Source organism: Oscarella lobularis, chromosome 1, assembly GCF_947507565.1.
Source record: "Oscarella lobularis chromosome 1, ooOscLobu1.1, whole genome shotgun sequence".
Taxonomy (NCBI): Eukaryota; Metazoa; Porifera; class Homoscleromorpha; order Homosclerophorida; family Oscarellidae; genus Oscarella; species Oscarella lobularis.
Window position 1 is genome coordinate 3,669,023 of NC_089175.1, and position 21,765 is coordinate 3,690,787.

Genomic DNA, 21,765 nt, shown 5'->3' on the forward strand with positions numbered 1-21,765 from the left:
TGCTCGTGTCACTGGTGCAATCGTAAAGTACTCTGCACAAATTTTATCGACAATCAATTGAAGAGCATCCTTCGACATTCACTTTAGTCACTTCTTTATGCTTTGTGCAGGCCATGCAACTCTTTTCAATTCATTTTACTCGTAAGAGAGTTGGATTGTTGTTTGCTTCTTAGCTGGTGACGATCAAGACGGAGGCATATTCTGCTCCTACGGTTTCCGTCACCTCTTTCTTTGTTGAAGCGTACAACGAGCTAAATTCCATTTCAATTTCAGTTGGAGCTTCTTCTATGTTATCTTTTTGGATAGTTCTTCTAAAAGGACACTGATTTTGCTTGCGTCAATTGAGCTGCAAACCTTCGGCTAAGGAAAAAGTAGTAAATTGCTAGAGATCCGACGAATACAAGTAGACCGGCCAGAACTCCAACGGCGGCATTAGATCCAGTGCAGTTGTCACCATCTGCCAACAAAGAAGGTCTGTACTAGAAAATCAGTTAGTTTTATTCGCTTTGCTTGCAAGCGATCATCTAGTAGTACCGGAAGGCGATTTTCTTGGCTTATTCGAAGTTGCTGCGATTGGCGTGTTCGTGGGCATCGTCGAAGTTTCTGCATTATTATCTGAAGTTGGTGCGTTGTTCGTAGGCATCAAAAAAGGTGACATGCACTGTTGCAGTACCATCATTAGTCGTTGAGCCACTGCCTGTAGCATCAAATTCTGTTGGCGCAGTGATTGACGGAGCAGCAGGGACATTTGACGTTGCTGCATCATCTGTTATCGGTTTCTCTGCAAATCCCCCTTTCAAAAGTTTATTTTATGCCTGTGCTAAGAGCAGGTGGCATGCACTGCTGCAATCAATGTACCGTTAGTCGCCTCTGTTGTAGTCGTAGGCGTCACATTCATTGGCATCTCTATGCCGCTAGGAGGAACGCTTGTATTTGAGTCAGTAGTTGCGTTAACATTCACTGCAGCTACACCGAAGTTTCAATATTATAAATTTTGTTTAATATTTATTTAGACTACTTGTGCTAGGAGTAGGTGGCACCGTTGTACTGCCATTAGAAAAGACGCCTGTGGTCGCGTTAGCGTTTACTGTAGCTGACACTGTCATGCAGACAAGTCTACGTTTTAATTGTTTACTTTGCTAAGAATGACTCACCTGCATCTGTGCTGCTATTGGCAGTGGGAACGTTCCTAGGCACTGGCGCTGTTGCAATCACTGTTAAAAGTTTATGTATGGTAAACGCCGATAAGTATGCATGCCTGTGCTAGGAGTAGACGTACCATGAGGATAGGAGGGGGTCGTAGTCGCGTTAGTATTCACTGTAGAAAATAGTCAAATTTTAGGCGAATGTCTTCTAATATCTATGTAGATTACTTGTGCTAAGAGCCGGTGACACTGTTGTAGTTGAGTTGGTGGTAGTCACGTTAGCGTGAGATGTAGTCGGTATGTTTGTCACTGGCGATGATGCCACAGGCACTATTATTAAAGTTTCAGGCATATTAATACGTTTATATTTATCTAGAGTACCTGTGCTAGAAGTAGGCAACATTGCAGTACCATCAGTAGAGATGTTTGCTAAGTCAGTAGTCGCGTTTACTGACACTGTCACAAACGTGTCTGATAAATGCAGACAGGTGTACCTCTCTAATAAATGCCTTACTTGTGCTATTAGTAGTGGGTGACGGTACTGTTCTACTAGAAGAAGTGTTTGCTGCGGTCGACATACTCGTGGCCTCAGTAGTAGTTGCATTTGGAGAACGTGTCGCCTCTGTGATGGGTTAATTAGCAAATCGTATAGCTTATGATATCTGTAACGTGTAGTCGTATTTGTGTTAGGGGAGGTTCCGTTTGCGCCCTCGGTAGTTTCTACAATAACAGTAGATCATAAATGGTAACGCTTACGCGTAGAGCAGTCTACCACTGGTCGACTGTATGATAGCAGACGCAGTTGGTATCCTAGTCGTTGAAGAAGTTACTTTTGTAGACGGAAACGCAGTAGGTGTCGCTAAATGTGTATTTGTCCGTGAAACAACCTATATACTGTACATGATTTTACTAGATATCTTGGTTTCATTGGTTCTACTAGATTCCGTACTGGAGTCAGTTGTGCTAGCTAAGCACGGTTGTGTTACGGCACACATTAGAACGTCATAGAATTATGCCTACCGTTTGTCATTTTGGAAGACGACGACCTCGTGAACGCCGTGGTGGAATTGAGTTTGTTTGAGGGCTCGGTTGTAGTCACTTGTGAAATATTAGCTATGACGTGGCGTAACTCACCGCTACTAGAAGGTTGTATAGTAGAAGGCCGTGTCGCTACGCCTGATGGTGTCACCCCTGAACGATCAGCATTCAAGTATTCAAGCGCATCAGAAACGTACTCGCTGTAGGTGTCGTCCCGTTGGACCCAATAGCGTAGACGGAACAGCATAGCGTGCAAAGACTCAGAATGAAGCACCGGAGAGCGGTCATACGTGTCTCTACAAGATTGCCTGTATACAGTATGAAATCAAACGAAAGCCACTGGCGTCCAGTCGCTTTCGTTGATAATTTACCATTTCACGGAAAGAAATTGTCCTGGAGGCAGTTTCACATCCTTATCCGCGTCCTCGAAATTGACCCCACCTCGGTCCGTTGATAAAGCATCCGTCTCTAGGATAGGCCACTGGACGAATCGCTTACCGCGTTTACGTCTCAGCCCGGCGTCTAACGGAAAGTACGTCACTGCTCGTGCCACTGGTGCAATCGTAAAGTACACCGCACAATTTTATCAACAATCAATTGAAGAGCATCCTTCGACATTCACTTTAGTCACTTCTTTATGCTTTGTGCAGGCCATGCGACTTTTTCTCTCAATTCATTTTACTCGTAAGAGAGTTGAATTGTTGTTCACCTTCTTAGCTGGCGACGATCAAGACGGAGGCATATTCTGCTCCTACGGTTTCCTTCACCTCTTTCTTTGTTGAAGCGTACAACGAGCTAAATTCCATTTCAATATCAGTTGGAGCTTCTTCTATGTCATCTTTTTGGCTAGCTCTTGCTTGCTTCAATTGAGCTGCAAACCTTCGGCTAAGGAAAAAGAAGTAAACCGCTAGAGATCCGACGAGTACAAGTAGACCGGCCAGAACTCCAATAGCAGCATTAGAATCAGTGCTGCTGTCATAGTCTGCCGACAAAGACGGTCAGTACTAGAAAATCCGTACCCAATTCTCTAAATAAAGACCTAAGGTAAGGCGGTGTTTGATAAAGTATGTACATATTATATAGGAGACTATTAGAGGTTTACGGTTAGTCCATTACGAACCGTTCGTACAACAAAGAACGGATACTACGGAGGCACTGTAGGTAGTATTTCAAAGCTTACTCGGCGTAAACATTGCTGAAGGCGTATAGGCAGAAGACGGTATAACTGTTACTCGTGTTGGCGTGACGGCATAGATGCACCCGTCAGATTGCGGATCTAAATTGTAGTAATTATCAAGAAGGTATTGTAGGTCCTGTTTCAAAGCTTACTCGGTGTAAACGTTGCTAAAGGCGTATAAGCAGAAGACGGTATAACTATTACTCGTGTTGGCGTTACCAAACCAGAGTCTTTTGCTGTCGTTGAAGCTGCGATACATACGATAGCAAACAATGCATTCATGGTGCTAAATGGGGTTACCTGAAAGCGTTGTAGTTGCGGCAAGAGAGCTTGTTTTCAATAAGCTTGTAGCAGTGCTAATCATAGGCATAGAACTTGGCAGTACTGAATTGCCTGAGAGATTAATTTCTAAGCAATTTTGGTATGGCTTTGAAAGGGGTTCTTACTTAGAAGCACCAAAGTAATCGTTGGGGTTGGGGTCCATGAGACTGCTGCAGTGCTGACAGCATTTTCTGTCTTGGAGGTAGAAATTTGGCTGAACCAATAACCTAAAGTGTATGTTCTGGGCCCATATTTGACATAGCGCTGAATGACATTTACTTAGAAGCGTAGGAGCAATTGTTGCTTTTGTGGGTACCGAACCACGTGAAGTGTCTATAGGCGTAAGCATTTTAGACATGCTAGACGGCACTAACCGGGGTTACCAGGTAACGAAATGGTAGGAAGGATTGTTGTCAACAAACTTGCTGCAGCAGTGCTTATGGAATTTGTCTGAGGTGGACAGCATCTGGATTCATTGCCTGAAAATTCTCACGTACAGTAGGTGGCAATATTGATTTTCTTTACCTTGTATGACTAATTCTGCCAACGAGCTGCGAATCTCACGTGTAGCATTTTTTGTGATGCACCAAAGTTTAGCTCCGTTAAAGAACGGGTTTCCTCGTAGAGTTAGCGTCTGTTGATTGTTACTTAATGACAGCAGGTTCTTGTCTAATTCATGAGTAGTTACATTACTGCTCCACACTTTACAGTCATCGCAATCACGGGTAAACAACTGCCAGACGGTAGTTGCCGTCTCCAAACGCGAGCTTGGGCTGCAAGTTATGCTGACTTTTGAATTTAAGGCAATTGGTAGCTTTGTTGTGTTATTATTGAGAGAAAAAGTCGAACTGTTGTTTGGCCAATTATTGACGCTATTTGCGGCACAGTTTCCTAAGATACACTGAATTGCAAGAACGCAGATGAAAATGGTAGTACCTTGTATGCTGAGAGAAATTCTCCGGTAAGCGTTCTTATAACCACATTCAAAAACACTGACGCTGTATAATACTGCAGGATCTGCAACAATTTGCAGAACGGTTCTGTTTATTATTTGTGCTACAGAGTGCTTCGCAGTGTCGTTGCCATGTATTGTGTATATTGGAATATCCGAAACGTATGGAGTAAATAGCCATGACGGGAGTTCTCCTTCAAAGGGGCAGTGAAGATTGACACGCTCGCACAATTCAAGGCTTTCTCTCCCCTGGGAGCTAAAAGGGGGTAGCGTAAGACTTCGTACCTCTTGGCCGTAAGTACCATCCCATTCTAGTGCAACTGTTCTCTTAGATATGTGAGAGAGATGAACGACTTACTCGAGACTGTAAGCAAAACGGTAAGGCAGAGATCGACGATCTTCATATCTCGTCACAGCGATTGTAGAGCGAACTTCAACTGCCAGTGATCGAGTGAGCGGATATAGATAGATAGATAGAAGTGAGAAGATCCCCCTAACCCCTAACCCAAGGAATTAAGCGGTAATTAGGACGGATTGTCTTTAGGTTGGTTAATCCGTCTACAGCTGCAAGCGAGAAAGCGGCTACGTCTGCCGTGTCTCTCACTGGGGGTTCATAAAGTTTCACAAAAGCTGCAACATCCTTCATACAGAAGTTGTTAGAAAACTTCTTCTCCTGCAAGAAAAGCAGCTCAGGTCGTCTCCTAAACCAGTACAGATTGGCCCTCTTGCTGAACCTAGCCTTCTATATACATGTACGTGTAGCTTCTTCTATATAGTCTACGCTACAGGTCCTGTCCCGTTGGGCTCAATAGCGTGGACGGAACAGCTAGCATATTGTGCAGAGAGACTCAGAAAGAAGCATGCACCGGAGTGCGGTCTCACTTGTCTCTACAGACTACGGATTCGAAGAAAGATCTCTAGTCGCTTTCGTCCAATTCGCAGAAGAAAACGGTCTACCTACTGATAAGCAATAAAGTTTCACATCCTCATCCGCGTTCGCGAAGCAAGCAGAATGCCCAAAGCCTACCTGTAAGCTATTTCACAGTCCCTACGTTCTAAGCAATCAGCGTACATCCTTATGAGCGAAAAAATACGCGGATGTTGTCAACTTCTGCATTCATAAATCGTCATCGAAACCGACGTCAAGAAAAACGTCAAATCCATCTCTGGTCGTCGTACCGGATTCTTTGAAGACGTACCGGTAAAACGTCCCATTGTCGCACAAAGCTAAACCCGCCCATTATTAATAACGATATTTCTCAGCCAAAATCTGATTAATTAACTAATTAATACTACGAATATTTCAAAGTGCCCCCCGTACGTATTTTAATACTCACCTATTACGGCATTCGAATGGGTGAACATGCACTTGCACATGCAGTCGATTGGCACGGAAAACTGCGCGAGACCCCACTGCGAAGCGGAATACTGCGCAAGGAGTCCAAGATTGGGTAGCCTTAATTAAAACACCCGTATTCTCAAGGCGTCATAATCAATCGCCCCGCCCACCCACCCACCTGGATTTTCTATTGAGGGTCTGGTCTCTCAGCGCGAATATATGAACGGTTCCCTTATCGCTCGACGCGCACAGATAGTCGTCACTGGGACTAAAACTAATGCTACGAAGGCAAAACTGACTCTCTATCCAAGATATTCCCTCTGCTGTACCAGTGAAATCTAGCCGTGTCCGAGCCGCGTCGAAACTCGACTTTCTTATCCCCCGTAGTCGTATCGAAGACGCGAATGAGCGTGCCCTGGACTCGCGAGGGTCAGGACTAGAGCGCAAAGGCGTACGAACGCGAAGACTTGCCTTTATGGACGCCGTTGCTACCATCGTTCCTTTGACGTTGAATGAAATGCACGCCAATTGACTCTTGTGAGCCCATATCTCCTGTCTGGCGTGCCGCGCTCGACCCAACGTCAGAGAATCCTAGGAGATTGTCAGAAAATCGAATTCTATGATTCGATAATCGTACCAATACGGCGAGAACACCGGGTCTCGGTGCCGGAAAGGCAATCAGATCGCGACTCGAACTGCTACATATTTCACATAAGCCTAAACGTCCTATATAGTCAATACCTCCAGAGAAACCGATTCACACTAGCGACGCAACGTAACCGAACATAAGAACTCTTCCCTGATTGGTCGCCTGCCTTTGTGACATCACTCTCCTTGACGTCACTCTCCTCGACCATATTTGGAAGTTACTTATGTATGAGTCTCTAGTGTGAATGGGCTGTTTTTTCTTCTCTCTACCTAAACGATTCGACGCCGTCTGAACGGTTTTTAATAGCTGAGGTTCCTTCGATAATCTGTACACGCAAATCTGCTCCTGAAACGTGGCAGCCAATCGGCAGCCAGTCGTCCCGTCTCGATAGAGACGAACCGATTTGACGGGCAGTTCGAAATTGAATTGCAAAATAATCTTCTTCCTGACGTCATCCCAAATATGCACTACAGTACACATATACACGATGACGTGATTATGACGTCATGATTTTACGACCAACCTTGTTTCTCGGCGAATTTCGGCGCTTGACCGCCGCCCACGAAGGCGAGAAGGTTCGTGCGTCGTAGCATGTCGACGTGCTTCACGGCGCCGACTTCGTCGAATCCTTTTCGAGCGCGCCGATAACGACAACGCGATCTGTTTAGCGCAAGCGAGCTCTGGCGACGCTAGAATGCTCACCGATGAGGGTTTTTCGCGTCAGCGGGTCGATCGTGTACACGCGAATGCCGTTTTCCATTCCGCATACGAAACAAGCTGCGGAGAAGTCGTGCGTGGAAATATTCGTGTCAGTGGACTTTGGACGTTGTTTTTACTTTGATCTTCGTTGAATCGAATGTCCAGAACCTTGCCTTTGCCTTCCATTTATCGAGGTTTGTTTTGCTGTAGCGTGCGCTAAACAGCTCGCGTTTTAACGTTTTGCGCTTACTTTCATCACGGATACTAGTGTCCGTGCTTTCATGGCCATGCTACGTTGGCAAACCGTTCTCAATTGCTACGTCGCGAACGGAAAACCTATGCGGGGCCCCTTTGGAAAACTCGTCGCTCGCACGCTCGATTCGAAGCCCCCGTCGAGAGACCTGCTATCGGCACTGAAGGAGATCGAAAAGCAAAGTCAACCGAGTCAAAAAGATCGACCGAACGACGCGAAACGGCTACGAGAAATCCTCGCCAGCGCCACCGTCATAAAATCGCGTCCCCGCCCACCCCCTACGTCATCATCTCAGCCATCAACGTCATCGTCATCGTCGTTTTCCAAGGAATCGTTCACGTGGGAAACGGCTCCGCCTCTCGGCATCTTCGACCCAAAAATATTTCAAAATCTCGAAGAACCAAAATCGACGAGACAACCTCCAGCAGCGGAAGTGGATCGTCAGAAGCGAATAGCCGCGTTGAATCGATCGCAGACGGAAAATCCTTGGGATAAGGAGATGCACGACGAGGAGGAGGGTCCGACCGCGTGGACGTATCCAGTGGATAGCGATCGATTTCACTTCGACGAGAAAGACGTTGGTTTTACGGAGCACGTTCATCTGGAGTATTTGCTGGACGATCTGCCCAAAGTCGGGCCAGTGCGACGGTTCATGGAGTTGGTCGTCGTCGGCTTGCAAAAGAATCCGTACGTGCCCGTGGCGGAGAAACGAGAGCACGTGGAATGGCTGAAGAAGTACTTAGTAGAGAAACATGTGCGTGGTAGTACATAGGTGACGTTTATATTATGATTAAAGTCCTACTAACACTAGAATCTACACGTGCTTAATTATTATTATTTATTTATTTATTTCAGCAGCCACGTGATTTTTTGTCACATTGGCTTGCAGAAAAATCCGTACGTGTCTGTCCGCGAGGACATAGATTAGCTGAAGAGGTACCTGTTCATGGTAGTACGTAGGTGACATTTACCTACACGTGCTTAATTAATTATTATTCATTTATTTCCCAACCACGTGATTTTTGTCATGAAGTACTTAGTATACATAGGTGAAATTTATTATTTATTTCTCCAATCACGTGATTTTTGTTATGCATTGGCTTGCAAAAGAATCTTAGTAGAGAAACATGCGCATGGTAGTACATAGGTGACGTTTATATTATGATTAAAGTCCTGCACTAGAACCTACGCGTGCTTAATTATTATTTATTTATTTTACCAACCACGTGATTTTTTGTCACATCGGCTTGCAGAAAAATCCGTACGTGTCTGTCCGCGAGGACGTAGAATAGCTGAAGAGGTACCTGTTTAGCATGGTAGTACGTAGGTGACATTTACCTACACGTGCTTAATTAATTATTATTTATTTATTTCCTCAACCACGTGATTTTTTGTCATGAAGTACTTAGTAGAGAAACATGTGCATGGTGTAGTACATAGGTGAAATTTATTATTTATTTCTCCAACCACGTGATTTTTTGTTATGCATTGGCTTGCAGAAGAACCCGCATGTGTCTGTTCGTGGCAGAGAAACAAGAGCATGTAGAATAGCTGAAGAAGTGAAACATGTGCATGGTAGTACATTGATTAAAGTCCTACTAACAGTACACTAGAACCTATACGTGCTTAATTAATTATTATTTATTTATTTTCTCAACCACATGATTTTTTGTTATAGAGTTGGAGGCTATTGGCTTGCAAAAGAATCTTAGTAGAGAAACATGTGCATGGTAGTACATAGGTGACGTTTATAATTGATTAAAGTCTTGCACTAGAACCTACACGTGCTTAATTATTATTTATTTATTTCACCAACCACGTGATTTTTTGTCATGAAGGAGAAACATGTGCATGATAGTACATAGGTGAAATTAATAATTAATCTATAGTCAGTAAATCTAGACTACTTACGATGAGCTTTGCAGCCGTGAAATATCGCTTTTGCCGTTCGTCGACTAGCTATTCCAGTACACCAATGTTTACTTGAGCGATTAAAATCAAGAATTGCGACTAGGGATTTATCCACGAAGCGAGGAAGGTACAACAAATTCGATGCTTCGTTTGTTGCAAACCCCGTATGTTGTCAGAAGTTTTGGCCGTTTTGGGGATGCGAAGCGGAGTCGACGCTTCGATTGTGTGCCGGTCTAGTCTAATTAATTAATTATCTAATGAGCGAATTGTAGTATAGATGGTGGAACGCCTCTCGCGCGTGCAGGATCGACTCAAGCGACGAAAGATCGCTTTCGCCGTTCATCGACTAGCTATTCCAGTACTCCAATGTTTACTTGAGCGATTACAATCAAGAATTGGGACTAGGGATTTATCTACGAAGCGATGAAGGTACAACAAATTCGACGCTTCATTCATTGTGTAAACCCCGTATGTCGTCGTCTAACGAAAGTGAACTCTTAATTCAACGTGAAAAACGCATCTGACAACGAGTCTCGTAAGCGACTATTGATTGCGCAAGACATGTCGAACTTCTCCAAGTCAAAAAGTCGTAAGGTGAAGCGATATACGGAGTTTACGACAAATGAAGCATGCATCGAGTTTGCTGTACCTTCCTCGCTTCGTAGATAAATCCCTAGTCTCAATTCTTGATTTAAGTCGCTCAAGTAAACATTAGAGTACTGGAATAGCTAGTCGACGAACGGCGAAAGTGATATTTCGTCGCTTGAAACCGCCCAAACTTCTGATGGCATACGGGGTTTACACAATAAATGAAGCGTCGAGTTTGTTGTACCTTCCTCGCTTCCTAGATGAATCCCTAGTCTCGATTCTTGATTTCAGTCTCTCAAGTAAACATTAGAGTACTGGAATAGCTAGTTGACGAACGGATATTTCGCCGTTTGAGACCGCCAAAACTTCTGACGACGTTTACACAATGTCTGAAGCGTCGAGTTTGTTGTACCTTCCTCGCTTTGTAGATAAATCCCGCGTCCTAATTCTTGATTTCAATCGCTCAAGTAAACATTATAGTACTGGAATAGCTAGTCGACGAACGCGGCGAAAACGATATTTCGTCGCTTGAGCCGATCCTGTACGCACAAGAGGCGTTCGCATTATTTTTAATTAACTGAGGGTAATATTTGTGCGGACTCACTCTGTTAGCACGAAATTTTAGTCCACGTATGTACGCAGGTTTAACTCGATCTACTTATGTGCATCTTGTTCATAGTTCTAATTAGTAGTGAGGAAAGATTTCGAGGACTCTTGGTTACACGTGTTTAAATATTATTTATTTCTCCAACCACGTGATTTTTTGGCCATGTCGGTCGCAGATTTGCTCGGAAGCGACATTAGCAGCGCCGACGATGACGACGACGAATCCGTGAGTCGGAACACTGGTGATTTTCGTGGAAATTCGACTTCATTCCTAGGTGGGGTCTCCTTCGGGGCAACGAGCCGAAGAAATGGAAGAAGCCGGTGAGAAATCGCTCGAAATCATACTCGAGACCTTGCATTGGAGCTTAAACGCAGGCGGCGACGAGAAAAAGAAGAGAAAAGCGGGAGAATTCGACGAATCGTCGTAAGGCGTTCCAACACTCGAAGCATCTCGCGTCATTTCTCGCATAGGGAGGACGAAGCAGAGCCCGAACAAGAGCCAATGGTACGCTAGTTCACCTTAGAACTCGATTTCGATGGAATCTCGTCGCTTTTAGGAGGAAAATCGCGATCGTCACCCAGCAGGTTCGCTTACGAAAACCACGCCCACTCTACTCCGTCCCTTCCAGCAAAAGCGATTCTATAGTAGGCGTAACAGATGAAGACATTTTCGGCGGATCGGCGAGTTCATCATCAGACTCGTAAAAAATAATTAAAATGATCACGTGATAAAATAAAATGATCACGTGATTAATTAAAATGATCACGTGATTAATTAAAATGGTCACGTGATTAATTAATTATAGAGATGCTGAAAAGAACGAAGACGCGGAAGCGAAAGCGACGGTTTCGTCGGCTCCCCGCGCTCCCTCGGCTTCCGACGACGTTTTCCGGGATCTCGACGACGACTCGCAGGCTGTCGCCGCGCGTCCGCCGTCGCCGACTCGAATTAACATCGATATGCCCCAATTGGACGCGCATCTTCCGCCCGAACTCTATTTCGTCAAATTGCCGAATTTCTTGAGCGTCGAACCGCGTCCGTTCGACGGCGCCACGTACATGGACGAAGTCGAGGACGACGAGATGTTGGACGAGGAGGGAAGAACGAGACTCAAATTGAAAGTACAGAAAGGAGAAGGAGGGGATTATGATAATAAAATGGCAAGTGAGTGGCTTTCAGGTTGAGAATACGATACGTTGGAGATCGGTGAAGGACGAGAATGGGGACGAGATGAAGGAGAGCAATGCGAGGATAGTTAGATGGTCCGATGGGAGGTAAGCCGATTCTCTTTTCTTTCACACTAGCAACGCAATGCGTAAACGTAACGCAAGAACACGCGCGCGTCTCGTATTATTGGATGCCTGCCTTTGTGGCATCATCATTCTCCCCCTGAGGCTACGTTACGTTGCGTTTCTAGTGCAGGGTTCTGCCCACATGGGTCGGGCCCCGACCCTCACTCCCCTATCGCCGACCCATATACTACTAAAACTTTATGAAAGCCCGTAGCTTGCAATAATAACAGCTGGATACATCGTCCAAAACAAATTTAAAAATGGTTCAAGACAATTTTAAAAATTGTCCAAGACAAGTGTCATAATTCACGACGCAACTTAAATCTTTTTAAAAATGATGCGCGGCAATTACTGATCTGCGATCGGCAAAAAATGATCGTTGCGTGGTCTCATTTTTTTTGTTTTGTTGGGCGTGAATTTTCGTTTTGATCGCAACGAACGCATACCATCAAAACGAAAAATCAATTGCGAGTGAATTTTTCAATTAGTAAGTTTAGAGAAGAAAAGGAGCGAGACTTTCGTAGTTGAATACCTGACTAGATACCGCATTCGTATTGTTAACAGTCTCAACTCAATAACTTTACTCTGAAAAGTGTCTTCAATTCGTTGCGCGCGAGCGGCGCTTGCGATTCAGGCGCAAGGAACGCCACTCGCGCATAAAAAGTACTTTGTAATGGAGGCGGGAACGCCCCCTTTTTGGGGGCAAGTGTCTCCCGTTCGTTGCGCGCGAGCGGCCCTTGCGGTTCAGGCGCAAGGAACGCCACTCGCGCATAAGAAGTACTTTGTAATGTAGGCGGGAACGCCCACTTTTGAGGGGCAAGTGTCTCCCTTTCGTTGCGCGCGAGCGGCGCTTGCGGTTCAGGCGCAAGGAACGCCACTCGCGCATAAGAAGTACTTTGTAATGTTGGCGGGAACGCCCACTTTTGGGGGGCAAGTGTCTCCCGTTCGTTGCGCGCGAGCGGCGCTTGCAGTTCAGGCGCAAGGAACGCCACTCGCGCATAAAAATTAGCGAACGCCCACTTTTGACAGACTGTTAAATTTTCTCGGCATCTCTGATCACAGGGTATCTGTGATCACAGAGGAATATCACAGGGCAATTTTAAAAATTGTTTAGGACCATTTTAAAATTGCGTATTACGTCCAACCTTCCAGACGTTCCCACACTGACAAAAATTCTCGACAGAACCCTGCTAGTGTGAACCAGCCTTTCAATCCTTTTTCTCTCTTATAATAATTTTATCTCGTGTAGCATGAGTTTGTTGCTTGGCAACGAAGTGTTCGATATACACCGACAGCAGCTGATGACCAACGATCACAGTCACTTATATCTCAGACACGGTATGCGAGACTCGGATCTCTCATAATCATTTGATCTTTCCACGTAAACGTTGTTGCTACGTAGGATCGGGCTTGATGGCGCAGGCGCTTTTCAAAAACAAGCTCACATTCAGGTAAAGTCTAAAAATCAATAAACGCAAACATTGTGGTAATATCTCACGATATTTTCAGGCCTCATTCTACAGACAGCGTAACGCATAGGAAAATGACTCTATCGATGGCCGACAAATTCAGCAAAGCTCAGGTAAGACCCTCCAGACGTGCTGCACGTCTTTGTACACAGAAGAACGCACTCTATAGTCTATTCACTCTCACTTTGAACTCTGCCCTAGCTGCCCCTACACTGTACTTTATACATAGTAGGATGTCTTATAGTACCTCGGAGCATAAAGCAGACGTTTATAACGTCAATCCAAGCATACGCACAGGATGATGACATGTGATGTGTAAAGTAATAAAAAAGTTATTAACGATTCCCGGAGTTCGAGTGAACAGACTGTAGTTTAGCGGAATTAGTTATTTTCCACAAAGGGCTATTGGGTACATCGTAATCGCATTTCTTTGCCTAGAAGTTAATTTTCCTTTTGTAGAAAATCCGCGTTCTGCCTGTCATGGGGTTCGATCCCGAAAAGAGACGAAACGAAATGGCCAAAGTACGTTTTTTTTTTTTCTTTTCTTCGCTCGCGCCTCTATATGTTTCTTTATTTCTTTGTACTTTTGTAGCAAGCTGAAGTGAATATGAAGAATATGATGAAGCTCGAAAACAGGCAGAAACGCATGCGCGAAAAGGCAACATCGCGCGGTCTTTCGTCGAGACTTTTGGAGCCGGATCAGGAAGACGATGTAAGGCCACGCCCACACCAACCCACTCCGTCTCCAATTGCGAGTACGCACGCGTAGGATTTTGACACTTTGACGCCATTTAAAAGCGCTCACAAACGAGGAAGCGAAGCAAAACAATGTATGTAATTAAATACTCGTTATTGATTTATTTTGGAATATTCCAGTACCCTACGTCATCATCTCAGCCATCAACGTCATCGTCATCGTCATCGTCATCGTCGTTTTCCAAGGAATCGTTCACGTGGGAAACGGCTCCGCCTCTCGGCATCTTCGACCCAAAAATATTTCAAAATCTCGAAGAACCAAAATCGACGAGACGACCTCCAGCAGCGGAAGTGGATCGTCAGAAGCGAATAGCCGCGTTGAATCGATTGCAGACGGAAAATCCTTGGGATAAGGAGATGCACGACGAGGAGGAGGGTCCGACCGCGTGGACGTATCCAGTGGATAGCGATCGATTTCACTTCGACGAGAAAGACGTGGGTTTTACGGAGCACGTTCATCTGGAGTATTTGCTGGACGATCTGCCCAAAGTCGGGCCAGTGCGACGGTTCATGGAGTTGGTCGTCGTCGGCTTGCAAAAGAATCCGTACGTGCCCGTGGCGGAGAAACGGGAGCACGTGGAATGGCTGAAGAAGTACTTAGTAGAGAAACATGTGCGTGGTAGTACATAGGTGACGTTTATATTATGATTAAAGTCCTACTAACACTAGAATCTACACGTGCTTAATTATTATTATTTATTTATTTATTTCAGCAGCCACGTGATTTTTTGTCACATTGGCTTGCAGAAAAATCCGTACGTGTCTGTCCGCGAGGACATAGATTAGCTGAAGAGGTACCTGTTCATGGTAGTACGTAGGTGACATTTACCTACACGTGCTTAATTAATTATTATTCATTTATTTCCCAACCACGTGATTTTTTGTCATGAAGTACTTAGTATACATAGGTGAAATTTATTATTTATTTCTCCAATCACGTGATTTTTGTTATGCATTGGCTTGCAAAAGAATCTTAGTAGAGAAACATGCGCATGGTAGTACATAGGTGACGTTTATATTATGATTAAAGTCCTGCACTAGAACCTACGCGTGCTTAATTATTATTTATTTATTTATTTTACCAACCACGTGATTTTTTGTCACATCGGCTTGCAGAAAATCCGTGCGTGTCTGTCCGCGAGGACGTAGAATAGCTGAAGAGGTACCTGTTAGCATGGTAGTACGTAGGTGACATTTACCTACACGTGCTTAATTAATTATTATTCATTTATTTCCTCAACCACGTGATTTTTTGTCATGAAGTACTTAGTACATAGGTGAAATTTATTATTTATTTCTCCAACCACGTGATTTTTTGTTATGCATTGGCTTGCAGAAGAACCCGCATGTGTCTGTTCGTGGCAGAGAAACAAGAGCACGTAGAATAGCTGAAGAAGTGAAACATGTGCATGGTAGTACATAGGTGACGTTTATATTTGATTAAAGTCCTACTAACAGTACACTAGAACCTATACGTGCTTAATTAATTATTATTTATTTATTTTCTCAACCACATGATTTTTTGTTATAGAGTTGGAGGCTATTGGCTTGCAAAAGAATCTTAGTAGAGAAACATGTGCATGGTAGTACATAGGTGACGTTTATAATTGATTAAAGTCTTGAACTAGAACCTACACGTGCTTAATTATTATTTATTTATTTCACCAACCACGTGATTTTTGTCATGAAGGAGAAACATGTGCATGATAGTACATAGGTGAAATTAATAATTAATCTATAGTCGGTAAATCTAGACTACTTACGATGAGCTTTGCAGCCGTGAAATATCGCTTTTGCCGTTCGTCGACTAGCTATTCCAGTACACCAATGTTTACTTGAGCGATTAAAATCAAGAATTGCGACTAGGGATTTATCCACGAAGCGAGGAAGGTACAACAAATTCGATGCTTCGTTTGTTGCAAACCCCGTATGTTGTCAGAAGTTTTGGCCGTTTTGGGGATGCGAAGCGGAGTCGACGCTTCGATTGTGTGCCGGTCTAGTCTAATTAATTAATTATCTAATGAGCGAATTGTAGTATAGATGGTGGAACGCCTCTCGCGCGTGCAGGATCGACTCAAGCGACGAAAGATCGCTTTCGCCGTTCATCGACTAGCTATTCCAGTACTCCAATGTTTACTTGAGCGATTACAATCAAGAATTGGGACTAGGGATTTATCTACGAAGCGATGAAGGTACAACAAATTCGACGCTTCATTCATTGTGTAAACCCCGTATGTCGTCGTCTAACGAAAGTGAACTCTTAATTCAACGTGAAAAACGCATCTGACAACGAGTCTCGTAAACGACTATTGATTGCGCAAGACATCTCGAACTTCTCCAAGTCAAAAAGTCGTAAGGTGAAGCGATATACGGAGTTTACGACAAATGAAGCATGCATCGAGTTTGCTGTACCTTCCTCGCTTCGTAGATAAATCCCTAGTCTCAATTCTTGATTTAAGTCGCTCAAGTAAACATTAGAGTACTGGAATAGCTAGTCGACGAACGGCGAAAGTGATATTTCGTCGCTTGAAACCGCCCAAACTTCTGATGGCATACGGGGTTTACACAATAAATGAAGCGTCGAGTTTGTTGTACCTTCCTCGCTTCCTAGATGAATCCCTAGTCTCGATTCTTGATTTCAGTCTCTCAAGTAAACATTAGAGTACTGGAATAGCTAGTTGACGAACGGATATTTCGCCGTTTGAGATTGCCAAAACTTCTGACGACGTTTACACAATGTCTGAAGCGTCGAGTTTGTTGTACCTTCCTCGCTTTGTAGATAAATCCCTCGTCCTAATTCTTGATTTCAATCGCTCAAGTAAACATTATAGTACTGGAATAGCTAGTCGACGAACGCGGCGAAAACGATATTTCGTCGCTTGAGCCGATCCTGTACGCACAAGAGGCGTTCGCATTATTTTTAATTAACTGAGGGTAATATTTGTGCGGACTCACTCTGTTAGCACGAAATTTTAGTCCACGTATGTACGCAGGTTTAACTCGATCTACTTATGTGCATCTTGTTCATAGTTCTAATTAGTAGTGAGGAAAGATTTCGAGGACTCTTGGTTACACGTGTTTAAATATTATTTATTTCTCCAACCACGTGATTTTTTGGCCATGTCGGTCGCAGATTTGCTCGGAAGCGACATTAGCAGCGCCGACGATGACGACGACGAATCCGTGAGTCGGAACACTGTGGATTTTCGTGGAAATTCGACTTCATTCCTAGGTGGGGTCTCCTTCGGGGCAACGAGCCGAAGAAATGGAAGAAGCCGGTGAGAAATCGCTCGAAATCATACTCGAGACCTTGCATTGGAGCTTAAACGCAGGCGGCGACGAGAAAAAGAAGAGAAAAGCGGGAGTATTCGACGAATCGTCGTAAGGCGTTCCAACACTCGAAGCATCTCGCGTCATTTCTCGCATAGGGAGGACGAAGCGGAGCCCGAACAAGAGCCAATGGTACGCTAGTTCACCTTAGAACTCGATTTCGATGGAATCTCGTCGCTTTTAGGAGGAAAATCGCGATCGTCACCCAGCAGGTTCGCTTACGAAAACCACGCCCACTCTACTCCGTCCCTTCCAGCAAAAGCGATTCTATAGTAGGCGTAACAGATGAAGACATTTTCGGCGGATCGGCGAGTTCATCATCAGACTCGTAAAAAATAATTAAAATGGTCACGTGATAAATTAAAATGATCACGTGATTAATTAAAATGATCACGTGATTAATTAAAATGATTACGTGATTAATTAAAATGATCACGTGATTAATTAATTAAAATGGTCACGTGCTTAATTAATTATAGAGATGCTGAAAAGAACGAAGACGCGGAAGCGAAAGCGACGGTTTCGTCGGCTCCCCGCGCTCCCTCGGCTTCCGACGACGTTTTCCGGGATCTCGACGACGACTCGCAGGCTGTCGCCGCGCGTCCGCCGTCGCCGACTCGAATTAACATCGATATGCCCCAATTGGACGCGCATCTTCCGCCCGAACTCTATTTCGTCAAATTGCCGAATTTCTTGAGCGTCGAACCGCGTCCGTTCGACGGCGCCACGTACATGGACGAAGTCGAGGACGACGAGATGTTGGACGAGGAGGGAAGAACGAGACTCAAATTGAAAGTACAGAAAGGAGAAGGAGGGGATTATGATAATAAAATGGCAAGTGAGTGGCTTTCAGGTTGAGAATACGATACGTTGGAGATCGGTGAAGGACGAGAATGGGGACGAGATGAAGGAGAGCAATGCGAGGATAGTTAGATGGTCCGATGGGAGGTAAGCCGATTCTCTTTTCTTTCACACTAGCAACGCAATGCGTAAACGTAACGCAAGAACACGCGCGCGTCTCGTATTATTGGATGCCTGCCTTTGTGGCATCATCATTCTCCCCCTGAGGCTACGTTACGTTGCGTTTCTAGTGCAGGGTTCTGCCCACATGGGTCGGCCCCGACCCTCACTCCCCTATCGCCGACTCATATACTACTAAAACTTTATGAAAGCCCGTAGCTTGCAATAATAACAGCTGGATACAGCGTCCAAAACAAATTTAAAAATGGTTCAAGACAATTTTAAAAATTGTCCAAGACAAGTGTCATAATTCACGACGCAACTTAAATCTTTTTAAAAATGATGCGCGGCAATTACTGATCTGCGATCGGCAAAAAATGATCGTTGCGTGGTCTCATTTTTTTTGTTTTGTTGGGCGTGAATTTTCGTTTTGATCGCAACGAACGCATACCATCAAAACGAAAAATCAATTGCGAGTGAATTTTTCAATTAGTAAGTTTAGAGAAGAAAAGGAGCGAGACTTTCGTAGTTGAATACCTGACTAGATACCGCATTCGTATTGTTAACAGTCTCAACTCAATAACTTTACTGTGAAAAGTGTCTTCAATTCGTTGCGCGCGAGCGGCGCTTGCGGTTCAGGCGCAAGGAACGCCACTCGCGCATAAAAAGTACTTTGTAATGTAGACGGGAACGCCCACTTTTGGGGGGCAAGTGTCTCCCGTTCGTTGCGCGCGAGCGGCCCTTGCGGTTCAGGCGCAAGGAACGCCACTCGCGCATAAGAAGTACTTTGTAATGTAGGCGGGAACGCCCACTTTTGAGGGGCAAGTGTCTCCCGTTCGTTGCGCGCGAGCGGCCTTTGCGGTTCAGGCGCAAGGAACGCCACTCGCGCATAAAAAGTACTTTGTAATGTTGGCGGGAACGCCCACTTTTGAGGGGCAAGTGTCTCCCTTTCGTTGCGCGCGAGCGGCCCTTGCGGTTCAGGCGCAAGGAACGCCACTCGCGCATAAAAAGTACTTTGTAATGTAGGCGGGAACGCCCACTTTTGAGGGGCAAGTGTCTCCCGTTCGTTGCGCGAGCGGCGCTTGCAGTTCAGGCGCAAGGAACGCCACTCGCGCATAAGAAGTACTTTGTAATGTAGGCGGGAACGCCCACTTTTGAGGGGCAAGTGTCTCCCTTTCGTTGCGCGCGAGCTGCTCTTGCGATTCAGGCGCAAGGAACGCCACTCGCGCATAAAAAGTACTTTGTAATGTAGGCGGGAACGCCCACTTTTGGGGGGCAAGTGTCTCCCGTTCGTTGCGCGCGAGCGGCGCTTGCAGTTCAGGCGCAAGGAACGCCACTCGCGCATAAAAATTAGCGAACGCCCACTTTTGACAGACTGTTAAATTTTCTCGGCATCTCTGATCGCAGGGTATCTGTGATCACAGAGGAATGTCACAGGGCAATTTTAAAAATTGTTTAGGACCATTTTAAAATTGCGTATCACGTCCAACCTTCCAGACGTTCCACACTGACAAAAATTCTCGGCAGAACCCTGCTAGTGTGAACCAGCCTTTCAATCCTTTTTCTCTCTTATAATAATTTTATCTCGTGTAGCATGAGTTTGTTGCTTGGCAACGAAGTGTTCGATATACACCGACAGCAGCTGATGACCAACGATCACAGTCACTTATATCTCAGACACGGTATGCGAGACTCGGATCTCTCATAATCATTTGATCTTTCCACGTAAACGTTGTTGCTACGTAGGATCGGGCTTGATGGCGCAGGCGCTTTTCAAAAACAAGCTCACGTTCAGGTAAAGTCTAAAAATCAATAAACGCAAACATTGTGGTAATATCTCACGATATTTTCAGGCCTCATTCCACAGACAGCGTAACGCATAGGAAAATGACTCTATCGATGGCCGACAAATTCAGCAAAGCTCAGGTAAGACCCTCCAGACGTGCTGCACGTCTTTGTACACAGAAGAACGCACTCTATAGTCTATTCACTCTCACTTTGAACTCTGCCCTAGCTGCCCCTACACTGTACTTTATACATAGTAGGATGTCTTATAGTACCTCGGAGCATAAAGCAGACGTTTATAACGTCAATCCAAGCATACGCACAGGATGATGACATGTGATGTGTAAAGTAATAAAAAAAGTTATTAACGATTCCCGGAGTTCGAAGTGAGAGTGAACAGACTGTAGTTTAGCGGAATTAGTTATTTTCCACAAAGGGCTATTGGGTACATCGTAATCGCATTTCTTTACCTAGAAGTTAATTTTCGTTTTGTAGAAAATCCGCGTTCTGCCTGTCATGGGGTTCGATCCCGAAAAGAGACGAAACGAAATGGCCAAAGTACGTTTTTTTTCTTTTCTTCGCTCGCGCCTCTATATGTTTCTTTATTTCTTTGTACTTTTGTAGCAAGCCGAAGTGAATATGAAGAATATGATGAAGCTCGAAAACAGGCAGAAACGCATGCGCGAAAAGGCAACATCGCGCGGTCTTTCGTCGAGACTTTTGGAACCAGATCAGGAAGACGACGTAAGGCCACGCCCACACACCAACCCACTCCGTCTCCAATTGCGAGTACGCACGCGTAGGATTTTGACACTCTGACCCCATTTAAAAGCGCTCACAAACGAGGAAGCGAAGCAAAACAATGTATGTAATTAAATACTCGTTATTGATTTATTTTGGAATATTTTCTATGTATCAGCTCGCGAAGAGGAGATGGCCGATTTTCTCGCAAGCGACGACGATGAGGAGGAGGAGGAAGACGACTTCCTGTCCGACGAGGAGGAAGTGGAGCAGGTGGAGCGACTCAAGAAGGCAAAGCAAGACGATCACGTGCGTTTTTCGTCGTCATAATCTCCATTGATTTTAATTTATTTTCCCTAGCTGGATGGTGGACGCGGTTTGGTTCGGTCTCTATTCGATTCGCCGCGAAAACTTGGTGGGTTCTCCTTTCGTTCGTTTGCAAAATATTCCCTTCGTTGAGGTCGAGATGCTTTAGGAAAGAAACGGAAGCCCGTTAGCAAAAGGATTATTGATGAGAGTGACGAAGAAGGAAATGAGGATTAGTCAAGTATTCGGTTGAAAGGGAGGGGCACTCGTGCACACGGTTATTAGAAGCCAACCGACGTTTAATTAAACAAATTTCCTTTTCTTTAAAATGCATGTACTGTAATGACCCCCTTCTTTCCCCTAAGTCTGTATGTTGCGACGTGGATTAGCTTTGAAGGCAATATAGCCTATCATTCCTCTTTTGACTGACTCTTGACTCTACATTCC

The 21,765-nt window shown here is 44.7% G+C and overlaps 5 protein-coding genes across 14 annotated transcripts; 3 read left to right on the plus strand and 2 right to left on the minus strand.

Annotated features, from left to right (window-relative positions):
- Window positions 1-28: 28 nt before the first annotated feature.
- Window positions 29-2,530, minus strand: LOC136196796 (uncharacterized). 6 transcript variants are annotated; one of them, XM_065986456.1, is made up of 16 exons: window positions 2,381-2,530; window positions 2,166-2,336; window positions 2,056-2,112; window positions 1,918-2,004; window positions 1,815-1,865; window positions 1,660-1,767; window positions 1,527-1,601; window positions 1,374-1,475; window positions 1,259-1,318; window positions 1,155-1,202; window positions 1,019-1,099; window positions 859-966; window positions 674-781; window positions 535-615; window positions 355-457; window positions 29-311 (listed from the first exon to the last, which is right to left on the minus strand). In XM_065986456.1, the coding sequence occupies exons 1-16, from the start codon at window positions 2,469-2,471 to the stop codon at window positions 170-172; spliced, it is 1,473 nt and encodes a 490-aa protein (XP_065842528.1). In that variant the 5' UTR covers window positions 2,472-2,530; the 3' UTR covers window positions 29-169. The 6 variants fall into 6 exon arrangements, 5 of the variants coding, with proteins under 5 accessions (XP_065842528.1, XP_065842511.1, XP_065842520.1 ...); XM_065986439.1 differs by having other exon boundaries at window positions 674-793; XM_065986448.1 differs by having other exon boundaries at window positions 674-793; window positions 1,155-1,214; window positions 1,280-1,318; window positions 2,381-2,529.
- Window positions 2,531-2,764: 234 nt separating this feature from the next.
- Window positions 2,765-7,596, minus strand: LOC136196879 (WD repeat domain phosphoinositide-interacting protein 4-like). 4 transcript variants are annotated; one of them, XM_065986559.1, is made up of 19 exons: window positions 7,458-7,596; window positions 7,324-7,398; window positions 7,145-7,249; window positions 6,891-7,088; window positions 6,610-6,689; window positions 6,444-6,563; window positions 6,302-6,387; window positions 6,151-6,252; window positions 5,971-6,089; window positions 4,992-5,860; window positions 4,618-4,944; window positions 4,207-4,572; window positions 4,065-4,160; window positions 3,961-4,014; window positions 3,807-3,908; window positions 3,661-3,753; window positions 3,513-3,608; window positions 3,364-3,459; window positions 2,765-3,210 (listed from the first exon to the last, which is right to left on the minus strand). In XM_065986559.1, the coding sequence occupies exons 1-10, from the start codon at window positions 7,504-7,506 to the stop codon at window positions 5,751-5,753; spliced, it is 1,044 nt and encodes a 347-aa protein (XP_065842631.1). In that variant the 5' UTR covers window positions 7,507-7,596; the 3' UTR covers window positions 2,765-3,210; window positions 3,364-3,459; window positions 3,513-3,608; window positions 3,661-3,753; window positions 3,807-3,908; window positions 3,961-4,014; window positions 4,065-4,160; window positions 4,207-4,572; window positions 4,618-4,944; window positions 4,992-5,750. The 4 variants fall into 4 exon arrangements, with proteins under 4 accessions (XP_065842631.1, XP_065842617.1, XP_065842627.1 ...); XM_065986545.1 differs by lacking the exons at window positions 5,971-6,089; window positions 6,151-6,252; window positions 6,302-6,387; ... (4 more) ...; window positions 7,324-7,398; window positions 7,458-7,596 and having other exon boundaries at window positions 2,765-3,165; window positions 4,992-5,306; window positions 5,516-5,744; XM_065986555.1 differs by lacking the exons at window positions 5,971-6,089; window positions 6,151-6,252; window positions 6,302-6,387; ... (4 more) ...; window positions 7,324-7,398; window positions 7,458-7,596 and having other exon boundaries at window positions 2,765-3,068; window positions 4,992-5,744.
- Window positions 7,159-8,378, plus strand: LOC136196906 (small ribosomal subunit protein mS31-like). The gene has a single exon (XM_065986569.1). It carries the CDS (start codon window positions 7,602-7,604, stop codon window positions 8,343-8,345), a length of 744 nt encoding a protein of 247 aa, XP_065842641.1. The 5' UTR covers window positions 7,159-7,601; the 3' UTR covers window positions 8,346-8,378.
- A 1,577-nt stretch (window positions 8,379-9,955) lies between these two features.
- LOC136190874 (RNA polymerase-associated protein LEO1-like) lies at window positions 9,956-14,686 on the plus strand. Of its 2 annotated transcripts, none has more exons than XM_065979201.1 (15): window positions 9,956-10,904; window positions 10,954-10,999; window positions 11,054-11,102; window positions 11,150-11,183; window positions 11,236-11,263; window positions 11,325-11,379; window positions 11,485-11,800; window positions 11,859-11,953; window positions 13,221-13,309; window positions 13,374-13,422; window positions 13,481-13,553; window positions 13,900-13,962; window positions 14,033-14,152; window positions 14,210-14,270; window positions 14,317-14,686. In XM_065979201.1, exons 1-15 carry the CDS (start codon window positions 10,842-10,844, stop codon window positions 14,547-14,549), a joined length of 1,374 nt encoding a protein of 457 aa, XP_065835273.1. In that variant the 5' UTR covers window positions 9,956-10,841; the 3' UTR covers window positions 14,550-14,686. The 2 variants fall into 2 exon arrangements, with proteins under 2 accessions (XP_065835273.1, XP_065835326.1); XM_065979254.1 differs by having other exon boundaries at window positions 9,957-10,904; window positions 14,338-14,686.
- Window positions 14,687-16,942: 2,256 nt separating this feature from the next.
- LOC136190785 (RNA polymerase-associated protein LEO1-like) lies at window positions 16,943-21,743 on the plus strand. Its single transcript, XM_065979087.1, has 17 exons — window positions 16,943-17,379; window positions 17,429-17,474; window positions 17,529-17,577; window positions 17,625-17,658; window positions 17,711-17,738; window positions 17,800-17,854; window positions 18,006-18,321; window positions 18,380-18,474; window positions 20,080-20,168; window positions 20,233-20,281; window positions 20,340-20,412; window positions 20,767-20,829; window positions 20,896-21,015; window positions 21,075-21,135; window positions 21,191-21,321; window positions 21,373-21,427; window positions 21,488-21,743. Exons 1-17 carry the CDS (start codon window positions 17,317-17,319, stop codon window positions 21,553-21,555), a joined length of 1,395 nt encoding a protein of 464 aa, XP_065835159.1. The 5' UTR covers window positions 16,943-17,316; the 3' UTR covers window positions 21,556-21,743.
- The last annotated feature ends 22 nt before the right edge of the window (window positions 21,744-21,765 follow it).

What these genes read in the sequence shown, in the direction of transcription:
- LOC136196796 (XM_065986439.1), bottom strand. Translation starts at nt 2,471, where the DNA reads ATGACCGCTCTCCGGTGCTTCATTCTGAGTCTTTGCACGCTATGCTGT. An exon ending in ACCCACTACTAATAGCACAA is followed by an intron (nt 1,602 to 1,659) that starts GTAAGGCATTTA and finishes CGTTTGTGACAG; the next exon opens with TGTCAGTAAACGCGACTACT. An exon ending in GCCAAGAAAATCGCCTTCCG is followed by an intron (nt 458 to 534) that starts GTACTACTAGAT and finishes CTTTGTTGGCAG; the next exon opens with ATGGTGACAACTGCACTGGA.
- LOC136196906 (XM_065986569.1), top strand. Translation starts at nt 7,602, where the DNA reads ATGGCCATGCTACGTTGGCAAACCGTTCTCAATTGCTACGTCGCGAAC.
- LOC136190785 (XM_065979087.1), top strand. Translation starts at nt 17,317, where the DNA reads ATGTCGGTCGCAGATTTGCTCGGAAGCGACATTAGCAGCGCCGACGAT. An exon ending in GCGAGTTCATCATCAGACTC is followed by an intron (nt 17,855 to 18,005) that starts GTAAAAAATAAT and finishes AATTAATTATAG; the next exon opens with AGATGCTGAAAAGAACGAAG. An exon ending in AACCAGATCAGGAAGACGAC is followed by an intron (nt 21,016 to 21,074) that starts GTAAGGCCACGC and finishes ACGCACGCGTAG; the next exon opens with GATTTTGACACTCTGACCCC.
- LOC136190874 (XM_065979201.1), top strand. Translation starts at nt 10,842, where the DNA reads ATGTCGGTCGCAGATTTGCTCGGAAGCGACATTAGCAGCGCCGACGAT. An exon ending in TCGCGATCGTCACCCAGCAG is followed by an intron (nt 11,264 to 11,324) that starts GTTCGCTTACGA and finishes GCGATTCTATAG; the next exon opens with TAGGCGTAACAGATGAAGAC. An exon ending in TCACTTATATCTCAGACACG is followed by an intron (nt 13,310 to 13,373) that starts GTATGCGAGACT and finishes GTTGCTACGTAG; the next exon opens with GATCGGGCTTGATGGCGCAG.
- LOC136196879 (XM_065986545.1), bottom strand. Translation starts at nt 5,037, where the DNA reads ATGAAGATCGTCGATCTCTGCCTTACCGTTTTGCTTACAGTCTCGA. An exon ending in CGTTTTGCTTACAGTCTCGA is followed by an intron (nt 4,945 to 4,991) that starts GTAAGTCGTTCA and finishes CAGTTGCACTAG; the next exon opens with AATGGGATGGTACTTACGGC. An exon ending in AATTGCTCCTACGCTTCTAA is followed by an intron (nt 3,909 to 3,960) that starts GTAAATGTCATT and finishes CATACACTTTAG; the next exon opens with GTTATTGGTTCAGCCAAATT.